This window comes from Panthera tigris, chromosome F2 (genome assembly GCF_018350195.1).
Source record: "Panthera tigris isolate Pti1 chromosome F2, P.tigris_Pti1_mat1.1, whole genome shotgun sequence".
Classification (NCBI taxonomy): Eukaryota; Metazoa; Chordata; class Mammalia; order Carnivora; family Felidae; genus Panthera; species Panthera tigris.
The window spans coordinates 30,227,723-30,245,805 of record NC_056676.1 but is presented as its reverse complement, the minus strand read 5'-3'; the positions used below and the strand labels follow the sequence as shown (position 1 = coordinate 30,245,805).

The following is an 18,083-nucleotide window of genomic DNA, read 5'->3' as shown; positions in this document are numbered from 1 at the left end:
TTGATATATAGCCTAAAGATTGACCTTATTACGTTTATTTTTCTACTTCACCTGTCTCATAGTGATATGTTAAATTCTTCTGTTATTAGTGTGTTTCTCAGTATTTCTCCTTGGAACTCATAAAGTCTTTTTTTTTTTTTTAATGTTTATTGATTTATTTTGAGAGAACACAAGCAGAGGAGGGTGAGAGAGAGAGAGAGAGAATAGAGAGAATGGAGGGAGAGAAGCAGGCTCCACACTCAGGGGGAGTCCGATGCAGGGCTCTGTCTCACGACCATGAGATGACCTGAGCTGAAATCAGGAGTTGGACATGTAACCCACTGACCACCCAGGCACTCCTACAACTCTTAGAGCTTTTATCTTATATAAGGTGGAAGCTGTATTATTTGATGCCTATACATAACTTACACCTTATTGTATCATTTTAACTTTACTTACAGTATCCTTTGTTTTGTTTCATCCTTTTGGACTTAGTCTATTTTGACATCAAAAATGAAAACTCTGCCTCCTAACTATTATTGCCATTTGCTTGGTACATGTTGGTCCACTTTTATTTGTAGCCCTTTTGAATCATTGTTTCAAGTGTGTCTCTTGAATACAGCCTGGAATGGAGTTTTGTTTTATAATGAATTTAATTTTTTTTCTTTTAACAAAACGGGCCTGTTCATTTTTTAATATGACAGTTTAGTCTCAATTCTACCCTTTAGTCTTAGTTTTTTGTTGGACTTAACAAAAGGACTGCTACAGGCATCTTATAAAGTTTTCCCGGTCATCTTAAGATTGTATGAAGCTCATCCTTTATGGGTTCCTTGGGAAGGGCACATGTGCATAAAGTTCCATGAGTTCTGGCATGTTCCAAACTCTTCTTCTGTGGCTTTGAAACTTGAACAGCTTGGCTGGATGTAATATCCTTAAGAAACAAAGTATGGACTGAATTTCTTGAAAATGCTGTTTTACTGTTGCCTTGCTTTGTATGTCGCTTTTGAGAAATCTGATGCCATTCTAATTTTTTTGGCCTTTTAATTCATGTTTTACTTGGAGGCTCTTTTTGTTTTGTTTTGCTTTTTTGTTTTTTAATCTTTCTAATTGTACAATGATCTTGGAATTGCTCATTCTGGCAGTTTTCTCCTTTAACATGTACACTCATGTCTTTTTTTCTTCAGGAAAATCTTTGAATTATAGTTTTAAAAATTTTTTATGTTTATTTATTATTGAGAGAAAGAGAGACACAGAGCGTGAGCAGGGGAGGGTTAGAGAGAGGGGGGAGACACAGAATCCGAAGTAGGCTCCAGGCCCTGAGCTGTCAGCACAGAGCCTGTCGCGGGGCTCGAACTCACAAACTGTGAGATCATGCCCTGAGCCGAAGTCGGTCGCCCAACCGACTGAGCCAGGCAGCCCTGAATTATAGTTTTAAGTACTAATTCAGTTCTCATTTTCATTTTCTGTTCTGTTTTCATTTCTTCAGGACACTAGTATTAATGTTCAACCTGCTTTGTGTCATCTTTTTCAACCACTTTCTCTCTGACCCTTTTCACTTCTTTCCTGTATTGCTTTTCCTCATTGCCCTTCATTATATTGGCATCTGTTCTCCTAAGGGTACCTTGTAATCTACTTTTCATTCATGATACAATTTTGTCTCCCCCCTCCCCCATCTTCTTTTCTGAGGTTTATGCATCTTTTATTTCTTCCTTTTCCCACCCCATTTCTACAGCAGTTTTTTTGAATTTCTGATTTAACTCCCTCCCCCACCCCCATATTTACAAACATTTGTTTGAGGGTTTTAATTCAGGTTGGATTGATTTCATTTTCAGTTTTTTTCAGTCTCATTGTGGACTTTTTGGGGGAGACTTTATCAGCCAAAAAAAAAACAATAACAAAAACCAAACACTTTCATTAGCAAATGTCTGATATTTTATAGTAGTTCTGTATGGATGTGGTCTCCTTTTTTCTATTTCTGTTCATTTTGTGATCAGGGTTCCTGATTTCAGAACTTTTTATTCCCAGTTCTGCCCTTCTGTGCAGTTTGTTTTATGATAATCTATTAAGTTGTGGTGGGGTTGGGGGTTGGCCTATGTTTCACTTTTATTTCTGTAGGATCCTTAATTTTTCACTAATTCTTTTTCTTCACTTCTTAGTCTAAAAGGGGTGGCACTTTTCTTAAAATTTTTCTTGAGCTATAATTGACATATAACATTTCTTTCTTTTCTTTTCTTTTCTTTTTTTTTTTGAGAGAGAGAGAGAGAGAGAGAGAGAGAGAGAGAGAGAGAGCACGAGTTGGGGAGGGGCGGAGAGAGAGGGAGACACAGAATCAGAAGCAGGCCCCAGGCTCTGAGCTGTCAGCACAGAGCCAGACGGAGGGCTGGAACCCATGAACCAGGACATCATGACCTGAGCCGAGAAAGTCAGGTGCTAAACTGACTGAACCACTCAGGCACCCCAGACATATAACATTATTTTAATTTCAGGTATACAGTATAATGATTTCATATTTGGATATATTGTGAAATGATCACCACCACAATAAGTCTAGTGAATATCTATCATCACATAATAGAGTTTTTTTCTTCTTGTAGTGAGAACTTTTAAGATCTACTTTCTTAGCAACTTTGAAATATGGGATACAGAATTATTTTTTTTACATTTAATAACTTGTTTTATTATTTTATTTTTTTAAATTTACATCCAAATTAGTTAGCATATAGTGCAACAATGATTTCAGGAGTAGATTCCTTAATGCACCTTACCCAGTTAGCCCATCCCCCCTCCCACAACCCCTCCAGCAACCCTCAGTTTGTTTTCTGCATTTAAGAGTCTCTCATGTTTTGTTCCCCTCCCTCTTTTTATATTATTTTTGTTTCCCTTCCCTTATGTTCATCTGTTTTGTTTCTTAAAGTCCTCATATGAGTGAAGTCATATGATTTTTGTCTTTCTCTGACTAATTTTGCTTATTATGATACCCTCCAGCTCCATCCATGTAGTTGCAAATGGCAAGATTTCATTCTTTTTGATTGCCGAGTGATCTTCCATTGTATATATATACACCACTTCTTTATCCATTCATCCATCGATGGACATTTGGGCTCTTTCCATACTTTGGCTATTGTTGATAGTGCTGCTATAAACATGGGGGTGCATGTGTGTCTTCAAAACAGCACACCTGTATCCCTTGGATAAATGCCTAGTAGTGCAATTAATTGCTGGGTCATAGGATAGTTCTACTTTTAATTTTTTAAGGAACCTCCATACTGTTTTCCAGAGTGGCTGCACCAGCTTGCATTCCCACCAGCAATGCAAAAGAGATCCTCTTTCTCCTCATCCTCACCAACATCTGTTGTTGCCTGAGTTGTTAATATTAGCCATTCTGACAGGTGTGAGGTGGTATCTCATTGTGGTTTTGATTTGTATTTCCTTGTTGATGAGTGATGTTGAGCATTTTTTCATGTGTCAGTTGGCCATCTGGATGTCTTCTTTGGAGAAGTGTCTATTCATGTCCCCTGACCATTTCTTCACTGGATTATTTGTTTTTTGGGTGTTGAGTTTGATAAGTTCTTTATAGATTTTGGATACTAACCCTTTATCTGATATGTCATTTGCAAATATCTTCTCCCATTCTGTTGGTTGCCCTTTAGTTTTGCTGTTTGTTTCCTTCGCTGTGCAGAAGCTTTTTATCTTGATGAGGTCCCAGTAGTTCATTTTTGCTTTTGTTTCCCTTGCCTCCGGAGATGTGTTAAGAAGTTGCTGTAGCCAAGATCAAAGAAGTTTTTGCCTGCTTTCCTTGAGGATTTTGATGGCTTCCTGTCTTACATTGAGGTCTTTCCTTCATTTTGAGTTTATTTTTGTGTATGGTGTAAGAAAGTGGTCCAGGTTTAGCCTTCTGCACGTCGCTGTCCAGTTTCCCAGCACCACTTGCTGAAGAGACTGTCTTTATTCCATTGGATATTCTTTCCTGCTTTGTCAAAGATTAGTTGGCCACATGTTTGTGGGTCCATTTCTGGGTTCTCTATTCTGTTCTGTTGATCTGAGTGTCTGTTCTTGTGCCAGTACCATACTGTCTTGATGATTACAGCTGTGTAGTATAGCTTGAAATCTGGGATTGTGATGCCTCCTGCTTTGGTTTTCTTTTTCAAGATTGCTTTGGCTATTCGGGGTCTTTTCTGGTTCCATACACATTTTAGGATTATTTGTTCTAGCTCTGTGAAGAATGCTCGTGTTATTTTGATAGGGATTGCTTTGAATATGTAGATTGCTTTGGGTAGTGTTGACATGTTAACAATATTTGTTCTTGCTATCCAGAAGCATGGAATCTTTTTCCATTTTTTTGTGTCTTCTTCAATTCTTTCATAAGCTTTCTATAGTTTTCAGTGTATAGATTTTTCACCTCTTTGGTTAGATTTATTCCTAGGTATTTTATGGTTTTTGGTGCAACAGTAAATGGGATCAATTCCTTGATTTCTCTTTCTGTCGCTTCATTGTTGGTGTATAGGATTGCAACCATTTTTTGTGCGTTGATTTTATATCCTGCAACTTTGCTGAATTCATGAATCAGTTCTAGCAGGTTTTTTTTTTTTTTTTTTTTTTTTTTTTTTTTTTTTTTTTTTTTTTTTTTTGTGGAATCTTTTGGGTTTTCCATATAGAGTATCATGTTGTCTGTGAAGAGTGAAAGTTTGACCTCCTCCTGGCTGATTTGGATGCTTTTTATTTCTTTGTGTTGTCTGGTTGCAGAGGCTAAGACTTGTAATACTATGTTGAATAACAGTGGAGAGAGTGGACATCCCTGTCTTGTTCCTGACCTTAGGGGGAAAGCTCTGTTTTTCCCCATTGAGGATGATATTAGCATTGGGTCGTTCATATGTGGCTTTTATGATCTTGAGGTATGCTCCTTCTATCCCTACCTCTTGAGGGTTTTTATCAAGAAAGGATGCTGTATTTTGTCAAATGCTTTCTCTGCATCTATTGAGAGGATTCTATGGTTCTTGTCCTTTCTTTTATTGATGTGATGGATCACATTGATTGTTTTGTGGATATTGAACCAGCCCTGCATCCCAGGTATAAATCCCGCTGAGTCGTGGTGAATAATGTTTTTAATGTATTGTTGGATCCAGTTGGCTAATAATATCTTGTTGAGGGTTTTTGCATCCATGTTCGTCAGGGAAATTGGTCTATAGTTCTCCTTTTTAGTGGGGTTTCTGGTTTTGGAATCAAGGTAATGCTGGCTTCATAGAAAGAGTTTGGAAGTTTTCCTTCCATTTCTATTTTTTTTGGAACACCTTCAAGAGAATAGGTGTTAACTCTTCCTTAAATGTTCGGTAGAATTTCCCTGAAAGCCATCTGGCCCTGGACTCTTGTTTTTTGGCAGATTTTTCATTGCTAATTTGATTTCCTTACTGGTTATGGGTCTGTTCAAATTTTCTATTTCTTCCTGTTTCAGTTTTGGTAGTGTATTTATGTTTCCAGGAATTTGTCCATTTCTTCCAGATTGCCCATTTTATTGGCATATAATTGCTCATAATATTCTCTTATTATTTTTATTTCTGCTGTGTTGGCTGTGCTGTCTCCTCTTTCATTCTTGATTTTATTTGGGTCCTTTCCTTTTTCTTGATCAAACTGGCTAGTGGTTTATCAATTTTGTTAATTCTTTCAGAGAACCAGCATTTGGTTTCATTGATCTGGTGTTTTTTTTGTTTTTTTTTTTTTGTTTTTTTTTTTTGTTTTTTTTTTTTTTTTTGGTTTTGATAGCATTAATTTCTGCTCTAATCTTTATTATTTCCTGTCTTCTGCTGTTTTTGGGTTTTATTTGCTGTTCTTTTTCCAGCTCCTTAAGGCATAAGGTTATGTTGTATATCTGTGATCTTTCTTCCTTCTTTAGGGAGACCTAGATTGCTATATACTTTCCTCTTATGATCCCCTTTGCTGCGTCCCAGAGGTTTTGGGTTGTGGTGTTTATCATTTTCATTGGCTTCCATATACTTTTTAATTTCCTCTTTAACTTCTTGGTTGGCCCATTCATTCTTTAGTAGGATGTTCTTGAGTCTCCAAGTATTTGTTATCTTTCCAAATTTTTTCTTGTGGTTGATTTTGAGTTTCATAGCATTGTGGTCCGAAAATATGCACGGTATGATCTCAATCTTTTTGTACTTACTTAGGGCTGATTTGTGTCCCTATATGTGGTCTATTTTGGAGAACGTTCCATGTGCAGTGGAGAAGACTGTATATTCTGCTGCTTTATGATGAACTGTTCTGAATATATCTGTTAAGTCCATCTGGTCCAGTGTGTCATTCAAAGCCATTGTTTCCTTGTTGATTTTTTGATTAGATGATCTGTCCATTGTGAGTGGGGTGTTGGAGTCTCCTACTATTATGGTATTACTATTGATGAGTCTCTTTATGTTTGTGATTGATTTATATATTTGGGTGCTCTCACATTTGGCACATAAATGTTTACAATTGTTAGGTCTTCTTGGTGGATAGACCCCTTGATTATGATATAATGCCCTTCTGCATCTCTTGATACAGTCTTTAAAGTCTAGATTGTCTAATATAAGTATGGCTACTCCGACTTTCTTGTGTTGAGAATTAGCATGATAGCTGGTTCTCCATCCCCTTATTTTCAATCTGAAGGTGTCTTTAGGTCTAAAGTGAGTCTCTTATAAACAGCATATAGATGGATCTTGTTTTCTTATCCATTCTGTTACCCTGTGTCTTTTGATTGGAGCATTGAGTCCATTGACGTTTAGAGTGAGTACTGAAAGATATGAATTTATTGCCATTATGATGCTTGTAGAGTTGGAGTTTCTGGTGGTGGTCTCTGGTCCTTTATAATCTTTGTTGCTTTTGGTATTTATTTATATATATATATTTTCATCTTTTCTCCCTTCAGAGAGTCCTCCTTAAAATTTCTTGCAGGGCTGGTTTAGTGGTCACAAACTCCTTTAATTTTTGTTTGGGAAACTTTTTATCTCTCCTTCTATTTTGAATGACAGTCTTGCTGGATAAAGAATTCTTGGCTGCATATTTTTCTGTTTCAGCACATTGAATATGGGATACAGATTTATTAACTATAGTTACCATGTAATATATTATGTCCCCATGAATTATTTTATAACTGGAAATTTATACCGTTGGACCCCCTTTATCCATCTTGTTCATCCTCAACCCCTGGCACCCACCAATCTGTTTTCTGTATCTAAGCTTGGTTGTTGTTTTGTTTTGTTTTGTTTTGTTTTAATGTTTATTTTAGAAGGAGAGAGAGCACGCGCACGCAAGCACAGGGGAGGGGCAGAGAGAGGAAGACACAGAATCTGAAGCTGGCTCTAGGCTCTGAGCTTTCAGCACAGAGCCTGATGCCGGGTTTGAACTCAAGAACTGCAAGATCATGCCCTGAGCCGAAGCCAGATGCTTAACCAACTGAGCTACCCAAATGCTCCATATTTTGTTTTGTTTTTACATTGCACATATACGTGGAATAACCAGTCTTATTGGACTCTCCCCAAGAAGTACAGCTTCCTTGAAGCTGTGCGGTTAGGTTCTACTTTTTTTCTAGTGCCTTCTCTGTAAAGAGAAGTCTTTATATACATAATCTTGCAGGACTATGAATTACCAAATTCTTACCTGTTTTCAGAATTTTTGTATTTGTTGTCTCACTTTTTCTTTCTTAGGGTAGTTAGCTTCCCTGGGGCTGCCAGGTTAGGGTCTGCATATTTTCCAGCTCCTTCCATAGTAGGGCTATGAATTACCAAATCCTTATATGTGTTCAACATATTTGTATTTGTTGTCTCACTTCCTGTTTAAGGTAGTTTTGTCTGTGTTCCTTCTGGGTCCTCTGTTCCCTTCTTGCGACAGTCTTTTCTGCCTCCTCTCCCCAACTTAGTATCTACAAGCTTTCGATGCTCTGTTAAGATTTTTTTGTTTGTTTGTTTGTTTTTCCCTTTACTTCAGGTAGTTTGAAATTTTGTGTTTTCTGGATCCTAGAACTGCTGAAGGAATTGGTCCTGTGGGTTTTACTTGTCCTTGTTAATTTTTATTTGCTTTTTGTGGAAAGATAATATGGGGTTTTAAAATCAGAATGCCAGGAGCACCTGAGTGGCTCAGTTGGTTGAGAGTCTGACTTCAGCTTGGGTCATGATTCCACAGTTTGTGGGTTTGAACCTCACAGCAGGCTCATTGCTGTCAGTGCGGAGTCCATTTTGGATCCTCTGTTCCCTGCCCCCCCCCCCCCCCCGTCTCTGCCCCTCCCCTGCTCATGCTCTCTCTGTCAAAAATAAATAATAAACATTAAGAAATAGAAATCAGAATGCCACTATTATTCCCCAAACCTGAGTACTTCTTTAATGGAAGTTTTGTAAATGAAGAAATTCAAAGCAAATATTACAGTTATATACATTTGTCCTTAAAAAAGAAGCTAGAGTTTTGAGATTCCTAAATTTAATGTAGTTAATGTCTATGTTAAGTACCATTTCTCTGACCTTTATTGTAGTTGTTATCATGAAAAAAAAGACTTAATAATAACCACAGATTTTTGTATTTTATTTCACTATCAATTGTTTGTACCTTTTTCCTTCTGAAAATATCATTAAGTTGTAAGACTGAGAACTGACCAAAGAACATCTGAAAATGCAGACTTATTTGTAGGTGAGTTGACTAAGGTTCAGAGAGATGTGAGGTAAGGTAGATGTGGTATAAGGTAGATGGAGATGTGACTAGAACCCTGACTTCCAGACCATTTCTCTTTCTTCAACATTAGACATTTCTTTTTAGGAGTCAAGACATTCCATGTATAGTTTGGCCATTGTACAAAGTATAATTCTAGGCTGTAAATCTGTGATCTATATAGTAATAAAATAGAAGAGAGGAGTTTGTCAAGAAGGCATAGGACCAGGGCGCCTGGGTGGCTCAGTCGGTTAAGCGTCCAACTTCGGCTCAGGTCATGATCTCACAGTCCATGAGTTCGAGCCCCATGTCGGGCTCTGTGCTGATAGCTCAGAGCCTGGAGCCTGTTTCAGATTCTGTGTCTCCCTTGCTCTCTGACCCTTTCCCATTCATGCTCTGTCTCTTTCTGTCTCAAAAATAAATGTTAAAAAATAAAAAGAAAGAAAAAAGAAGGTATAGGACCTAGGGGTGCCTGGCTGGCTCAGTCTGTAGAGCATGTGATTCTCGATCTTGGGGTTGCGAGTTCAAACCCCATGTTGGGCATGGAGCCTACTTAGAAAAAAAGCTATGAAACCTCCCAGAATGATGTCCTTGAGGGAAGAGGATTTTAAAAAAGCTTGCAGCTATGATGTGCTGTTTTAAAGCAAGGACTTTAACTGTGAGAAAATAAAATGGTTATGTTATTCATAAAGGAGCTGCAAGCACTCTACAACTTTAACCTTTTATGTTTCCATTGAAGTCAAAAGTAAACAGTGTGACCTTTTAGTTTTGGATTTTCTTAAAATTATAAAGAAATAATGCCAGGAAAATATTACCAAGGAGAAATGCTAATTTATTGATTTTTTTTTTCTGTGATCTTTTGCATTTTGCTGATTCTTGAGTTTTTCAATGTGAATTCAGAAGGGTTACACACACACACACACACACACGCGCGCGCGCGCGCCCGAAACTAAAGGGAGTCATAATTTGAATGCATGCCTTAAACAAGTAGGAACAGTCTAATAGGTTCCTAATTAGGAAATGACATTTATGAGGCAAAGTTAAATCATTATGGGTCTGTTTCCTTTAATTTTGGGAGACTTACTTAGGTGAAATGCACTGTTTGTTTACTGCTGTGTTTTCTGGCATCATGGTTTAGGGAATAATTTCATCTTAAATATAGTCTATGAGGTCCTTTTATATGCTGGGCACTTCCCAGGTGCTTTACATCAGTTTATTATGACTATTAAAACAGTGGTTCAAAATAAGTTGGTATCCCCATTTTGATGACAAGAAGAGTAAAACATGAAAAGGAAACTTTTTCAAGATTATAGTTTTAAGCAGTGGCACAAACTCAAATCTCTAAGAACGATCTTCAGTATCACAATTCTATAGAAGCATCAGACTAAGATAGGATTCAGAACACATTTGTACAATGTAGACCATAGCCTTAATTATTTGGTAATTGAATACTCTCTGGTAATATTTGTCTGTAAAAGAATGTTCTTTCTGACTATAAGACTCCTTGCCTGAGAGCAATAAAGGAGTTTATTAGAAATGGACAGAAGCATTACCAGTATGTATCGCTATCGTTCCTCCAGCCTACAATTCTATCTGAATAGAATACCAAGGGGTTATTCATGAAAGATCTTGGTATTTGCTTTCTAGGACATGAGCTATGGACCATCACATGTACCGTGGGACAAGGGAGAAAATATGCCATTCTTCATATAAACTAACAAAAGCCACTAAAGTTAATTTGGTTTTATGTATTTGGAAAGCAAACATTTGTTACTAGTTCTTTCTTAAATTTGATATACAGTAAGACAAAGGCAGTAAAACCTTTGACATCAAATTTTAATCATTTTTAAATTGCTTTGGCACAAAGGATGTACTGAGGTACAGTGTTATTTTTTTCATATTTTAGATACAAAATAAATACATTAGTCATCAATTCCTGTTTCTTTTTAAAATTTTTGTGTTTTTTTAATTGAAGTATAAATGTATGGTAATAGATTAGCTTCAGGTGTACAACATGATTCATCAGTTCTGTATCTTAGTGCTCACCATGGTAAGTGTAGTCACCATTTGTCACCAAACAACAATATACAAAATTATTGATTTTGTTCCCTATGCTGTACTTTTCATTTCCGTGAGTTATTTCATAACTGTAAACCTGTCTTCTTAATCCCTTTTATCTAATTCAGCCATCCCTCCACCCACCTCCCCTCTGGCAACCATTATTTTATTCTCTATATCTAAGAATCTATTTTTGTTCATTTGTTTTGTTTTTTAGATTCCACATATATTGAAATCATATGGTATTTGTCTTTCTCTAGCTTATTTTGCTTTGTGTAATACCTTCTAGGTCCATGCATATTATCACAAATGTCAAGTCTCATTCTTTTTTATGGCTGAGTAATATTCCATTATGTCTGTCTATTCTATTTCTCATCTTCTTTATCCATTCATCTGTTGAAAGACCCTTGGGTTGCATCCGTATCTTGGCTATTGTAAATAATGCTGCAGTAAACATAAAGGTACATACATCTTTTTGAATTAGTGTTTTCATTTTCTTTAGGTAGTGCATCCAGTAGTGCAATTGCTGGGTTGTATGCTATTTCTATTTTAATTTTTTTGAGGACCTCCCATACTGTTTCCCACAGTAGCTGTGCCAATTTAAATGCACGAGAGTTCCTTTTATGTGAATGCTGCAGCTAGGACTCCTAGTAGCATGTTCAAGAAAAGTGGTCTTGTTCCTGTGCTCAGAAGGAAAGCTTTCTCAGGAGTGCCTGGATGGCTTAGTCAGTTAAGCATCCAAATTTGGCTCAGGTTAGGATCTCACGGCTCATGGATTCAAGCCCTGTGTCGGGCTCTGTGCTGACAGCTCGGATCCTGGAGCCTGCTTTAGATTCTATGTCTCCCTCTCCCTCTCTGCCCCTCCTCTGCTCATGCTCTGTCTTGCTCTCTCTCTCTCAAAAATAAACATTAAATTTTTTAAGAAGAAAAGCAGGGCATCAGTATTTCACCACAGTATGATGTTATCTGTGGGCTTTTCATATATGGCCTTTATTATGTTGAGGTATGTTCCCTGTAAACCGATTTCGCTGAGGATTTTTAACATGAACAGATGTTGAAAATTGTCACATGCTTTTTCTGCATCTGTTGGGATGATCATGTGATTTTTATCTTTCATTTTGTGGATGTGCTGTATCACATTGATTGATTTGCAAATATTAAACCATCTTTGCATCCTTGGAATGAATCCCACTTGGTCATAGTGAATAATCATTTTAATGTATTGTTGAATGTGGTTTGCTAATATATTGAGGATTTTTGCATGTTCATCAGAGATAATCGCCTATAGTGTTCTTCTTTTATAATGTCTTTGTCTAGTTTTGGTATCAGAGTAATGCTGGCCTCATAGAATGAATTTGGGAGCTTTCCTCCTTCTGTCCTTTAGAATACTTTGAGAAGAATATGTATTGTGTGTGTGTGTGTGTGTGTGTGTGTGTGTGTGTGTGTGTGTGTATTTTCTTTTAGTATTGACTCTTTAAATATTTGGTACAATTCACCTGTGACTGCATCTGGTTCTAAACTTTTGTTTGTTGGGAGTTTGATTACTGATTCAATTTCGTTGCTAGTTACTGGTGTGTTCAAATTTTCTATTTCTTCCTCATTTAGGTATGGAAGTTTATAGGTTTCTAAGAATTTATTCATCTAGGTTGCCCAGTTTGTTGGCATATGATTTTTCATAATATTCTTATAATCCTTTGTATTTCTGTGCTATAAGTTGTTTATCCACCTTCATTTCTGATTGAGTCCTTTGTTTTTGTTGATGAATCTGGCTAAAGGTTTATCGGTTTTGCCTTTGTGGAGAACCAGTTTGGTGTCATTGAACTTTTCCATGTTTATTTTTAGTCTCTGTTTTATTTCTGCTCTAGTCTTAATATTTCCTTCTATTAGCTTTGGGCCATATTTCTTTGTCTAGATTTCTTAATTTAAGGGTTTGTAAGGTGTTTGAGATTTTTGTTTCTTGAGTTAGACCTGTATTGCTATAAATTTCCCTCTTAAAATTCATTTTTGCTGCATCCCAAAGATTTTGTACAGTTGTATTTCTCATTTATCTCCATGTATTTTTACTTCCTCTTTGATTTCTTGGTTGACCTATTGATTGTTTAGTAGCATATTGTTTAGTCTTTGTGTATTTGTATTCTTTGCAGGTTTTTTCTTGTAATTGATTTCTAGTTTCATACTGTTGTAGCCAGAAAAGATGCTTGATAGTATTTCAATCTTGAATTTATAGACATTTGTCTTATGGTCTAACATGTCCTGGAGAATGTTCTATGTGCACTTGAAAACAACGTGTATTCTGTTTTCAGATGAAATGTTTCGTATATATGTTAGGTCCACTGGTCCAATGTGCCATTCAAGATACTGTTTCCCATTAACTTTCTGTCTGGATGGCATATACATTGATGTAAGTGTTGTGTTAAAGGCCCCTACTGTTATTGTATTATTGTCAATTTCTCCGTTTAGGTCTGTTAGTAATTGCTTTATATATTTGGATGTTCCAATGATGGGTGCATAGATATTTACAATTATTAACCCTGTTTTAAAATTTTTCCCTTTATCATTATATAATGCCCTTCTTTGTCTTTTGTTACAGTCTTTGTTTTAAAGTCTGTTTTGTGGGATATAAATATTGCTGCTCAGGCTTTTTTTCCACTTCTGTTTGCATGGAACCTTTTTTTCCATTCTTTAAGTGGTCTAAAGTGAGCCTCTTACAGGTGGCAAATGGATAGGTCTTTTTTTTTTTTTTTTTTTAATCTGTTCATTTACCCTGTATCTTTTGATTGTAACATTTAGTCCTTTTATATTAAAAGTAACTATCCATAGGTATGTACTTCTTGCCATTTTTTTGTGCCTTATTTTCTGGTTCTTCTCTATTCCTTTCTTCTCTTGCTCTCTCTTGTGGTTTGATGGCCTTTAGTATTATGCTTGGATTCCTTCCTCTTTTTTTGTGTTTTCCTATTTATTATAGGTTTTTGATTTGTGGTTGCCATTAGGTTCCTATATAAAATCTTATGGGTGTAGCAGTTTATATAAAGTTGATGATTGCTTAAGTTTAAACATATTCTAAAAGCACTAAATATTTACTTCCCCACCCTTGTTTTATGAATGTCATATATATATATGTCATATATATGTCATATATATATGTGTCATATATATGTCATATATATGTCATATATATGTCATATATATATGTCATATATATATATATATATGAATTTTTTTTTAAAGTTTATTCATTCATTTTGAGAGAGAGAGCAAGAGCATGAGCAGGGGAGGGGCAGCGAGAGAGAGAGAATCTTAAGCAGGCCCTACACTCTCAGTGTAGAGCCCAGTGTGGGGCTCGAACTCCTGAACCGTGAGGTCATGGCCTGAGCTGAAATCAAGTCAGACACTTAACTGACTGAGCCACCCACGCACCCTACGAATGTCATATTTTATATCCTTTTATTTATGTGTATCCCTTGACTCATTTTGTATATTTTACTACTTTCATGTTTTTTTTTTTTTTACCTCCATACTGGTTTTATAAGTGATTTACCTGCCTTTATTATATGTTTGCATTTATCTGTGAAATTTTTTCTTTCATAATTTTCTTATTATTATGGCCTTTTCTTTCCACTCAGGATTCCCTTCAACATTTTGTGTAAGTCAAGTTTGGTGGTGATAAACTCCTTTAACTTCTGTTTGTCTAGGAAACTCTTTATCTCTCCTGTTCCAAACAGTTCTGTTGCTGGGTAGAATATTCTGGTTGCAGATACTTTCCTGTAAGCATTTTGACTGTATCATGATACTACCTTCTGGCCTGCAAGTTTCTGCCAAAAAAGTCAGCCAGTAGCCTTATGGAATTCCCCTTGTATGCATCTGTTTTTTGCTCTTGCTTTTAAAATTCTTTTAATAATTAACATGGCAAGGGGCACCTAGTTGGCTCAGTTGGTTGAATGTCCGACTTTGGCTCAGGTCATGATCTCCAGCTCGAGAGTTCGAGCCCCGCATCAGTCTCTGTGCTGACAGCTCAGAGCCTAGAGCCTGTTTCAGATTCTGGGTCTCCCTCTCTGCCCCTCCCTCACTCATTCTCCCTCTCTCCCTCTCTCAAAAATAAATAAACTTTAAAAAAATTTTTTAAAAATAACATGGCAAAAATGATGTAGGGAGGTGTGGACTTCCTTGGGTTCATCTTGTTGGAGGGTCTCTGCCTCCTGTATATGGATGTCTGTTTCTTTCAGGTTATGGAAGTTTTCAGCTATAATTTATTCAAATAAGTTTTCTGCCCCTTCTTGCTTCTCCTTCAGAGAGCTAATGTTATTATGCCTGATGAAATCGTTGAGTTCTCTTATTTTTTTCTCTTTGCTATTCAACTTGGTTGCTTTCCATTTCCCTGTCTTCCAGATCACCAGTCTGTTCTTGTGCATCCTCCATTCTGTCATTGATTCCCTTTAGCATGGATTGAGTTCTTCATCTCTGATTGGTCGTTTTTATATTTTTTCTCTGTCAAAGATCTCAGGGATCTTCTACTTTTTTTTCCTCCCAAGTCCAGTGAGTATCTTTATGGCCATTACTTTGTATTCTTCATCAGGCATATTGTTTATCTCCATTTCATTTAGCCTTTTTGCTGTGATTTTTTTTTCCTTGTCCTTTCATTTGGAACATAGACAAAATGAGGAGACGGGACTAACTCTCTGTGTTTATTTCTGTGTATGAGGAAGGTCTGTTTCCTGCTCTTGAGAGAAGTGGCCTTGCGAAGGGAAGTTTGTGGTGCCATGTAGCACAATGGCCCTTGGTCACCAGAACCAGGCACTCCTCGGATATCTTCTGGGGGCTGTGCCCACCCTACTGTTGTGGCTGAGTCACATTTGCCTTTAGTCCAGTTGGCTGCAAAAACCTATTGTGTCTGCTGTGGGCACACCATGCTGGGTTTGGTCACTGCATGCTTGTATGTGGGAGATGTCTGCACCTACTCTGCCCTAGCTGTGGGCCCACCAGAAGGCAGAACACTCTCCCTGTGGGGCTCCCTGAGAGGCTTTCTTCGGAAGGGGTGAGCAGCCATACTAGATGCCTATACCCAGTCTTGTCTGCTGTAGCCGTAGGCTCACCAGGTGCAGGGCACCCTTCCTGGGTGGTCAGCTAAAAGGTTTGGCTGCTGGAACTGTGGGTGTGCTGGTGTGTGGGGTTATCTACCCCTCTATCCAAGGGACAGTCACTTGGTCCCTGCCCAGGCTGCTTGCAGGATGTGGTGGGCAGGAGCTGCATTTGGGGAATGCCTGTCGAGTTGTGGGAGGAGTTGTATGGGATGGGTCTGCAGGTGAATGTGGGGGTGGGGCAGGTGGTTCTAGCAAAATAGAAGGAGAATGCACAAGTTCCCACATGTATCTGGCTATTTAAGCTGGGGGAGATGAAGGGAAGTGGTGCCTGCCTCCACTTTTGTTCTTGGAGAAGTTTCCTGAAGATGTGTCATTGCACCGCATGTTTTGTGATAGTAAATAAATCTATCTTTCCACATATACCACAGGCACTTTTCAAACTACTGCTTCTATGCTGTGTCTAGGCTGGGTTATTTATTATGGGTTACTTATTTTGGGTTATGTTAGGGTAGAGACTGTTTCCTATTGTCCTCCAGCTCTTCCAGAACTAAGCTGGCTCATTTTAAAAGTACCTGGGGTTAAACCCCACTGATTTTAAAAGCTTGTGAAGTTAAGCCCCACTCATCTTCAGGGCCAACTGTTACAGGGACTTGTCTTCCCGGTGTGTTTCCACAATGCCTAGGGTACGTGGCACGGAGCCTGATCATCTCACTTCTCCATGCTTGTGGTGACCTTCCTGTTTGTGGTGACCTTCCTGTTTGTGGTTAGTCTCACCAGAGGGCTTTGGTTCCCAACTGCATGTCTGCCCCTTTTACCCTTTTGGTCTGGTCTCTCTATGATTAAGCTCCGTCCTGCCAGACTCTGGGTCCTTATTCAGTTCGTTGCACAAATGTAGCTGTTGGCTTGGTGTGTCTGTAGGGAAAGTTGAGCTCAGGATCCTCCTAGTGTGCCGTCTTCCAGCTCTCCCCCAACTCCTGTTATTTCCTTTTCTGTGAACAGATAGCATTGCCTTATATTCAGAAATTTAAACAATTACAAAAGGAATTTGAGGAAAAACATTTGAAAATTACTTGCAGACATGATGAACCCTTTTTCTTAAACATTTCAGTGTGTGTTCCTTTAATAAGGGGGATACTCCCTAACATAACTACAGTTACAAAAATCAGGAAATTAATGGCGATATATTACCTAATATAGTGGCCTTACGCAAATTTTGAAAAATAGATCCAAGATCCAATCTAGGATCAAACATTGCACTTAATTATCATTTCTCATCAATTGTCTTTAATCTGGAACTATTGCCTAGTCTTTGTCTTTTATGATCTTGCTATTTTTGAAAAATGTAGGCCAGTTACTTTGTAGTATGTCCCTTGATTTGGGTTTGTCTGGCTTTCTCAAGATAAAAGTTACATAGGGACATCTGGGTGGCTCAGTTGATCGTCTGACTTTGGCTCAGGTCATGATCTCATAGTTTGTGGGTTCAGGCCCTGCACTGGGCTTTGTGCTGACACACTCTGCTCCTTCCCCACTCGTGCTCTCTCTCTCTCTCTCTCTGAAGAATAAATAAACATTTTTAAAAAATTTTTTTAAGAGAAAACAAAAGATTAGAGTTACATTTTTGGCCGGAATGCCAGACAAGCAATGTTGTCTCTCAGTGCATCATAGGAAGAGGTACTTGATACCTTTTTGTCCCATTATTGGTGATAATAATACCACTTGATAGTGGTAGACCATTATAAAGAAGGTTTCCCATTATAAATGCAGGCATATCTCAGAGATATTGCAGGTTTGGTCCTAGACCACAGCAAAAAGGCCAGTCAGATGAATTTCTTGTTTTTTCCGGTGCATATAAATTATGTGTTTATTTTACCATGGTATATTAAGTGTACAACAGCATTATGTCCAAAAAGGCAGTGTGCATACCTTAATACTTTATTGCTAAAAAATGCTAATCATCTGAGCTCATCATAATCACTGATCACTGTAACAAATGATGAAACAAATCATGAAATAATTTTTTTTTAACATTCTCCATATTCACTCAAATTCTCTCAATCAACCCTTAAAACTAAAGGAGGAACCTGTTTAAAAGTTTTTTTTTTCCATCTTATTTTTAAATGTTATTTGGTAGGATCCGAGGTGTTGGAACAGCAGCTATTAATATGTGCCTTGTGGCAACTGGCGTTGCAGATGCATATTATGAAATGGGAATTCATTGCTGGGATATGGCAGGAGCTGGCATCATTGTTACCGAAGCTGGTGGAGTGCTAATGGATGTGACAGGTAAAATGATGGGACACT

The 18,083-nt window shown here is 37.6% G+C and overlaps 1 protein-coding gene across 3 annotated transcripts in view; it reads left to right on the top strand.

Annotated features, from left to right (window-relative positions):
- The window catches only part of IMPA1 (inositol monophosphatase 1), a 33,112-nt gene that overhangs the window by 13,882 nt on the left and 1,147 nt on the right, over positions 1 to 18,083 (top strand). For all 3 annotated transcript variants that reach the window (XM_007073789.3, XM_007073787.3, XM_007073788.2), the window contains exon 8: positions 17,914 to 18,065. In XM_007073789.3, the coding sequence (XP_007073851.2) occupies positions 17,914 to 18,065 (152 nt within the window). The remainder of the gene's footprint in view (positions 1 to 17,913; positions 18,066 to 18,083) is intronic.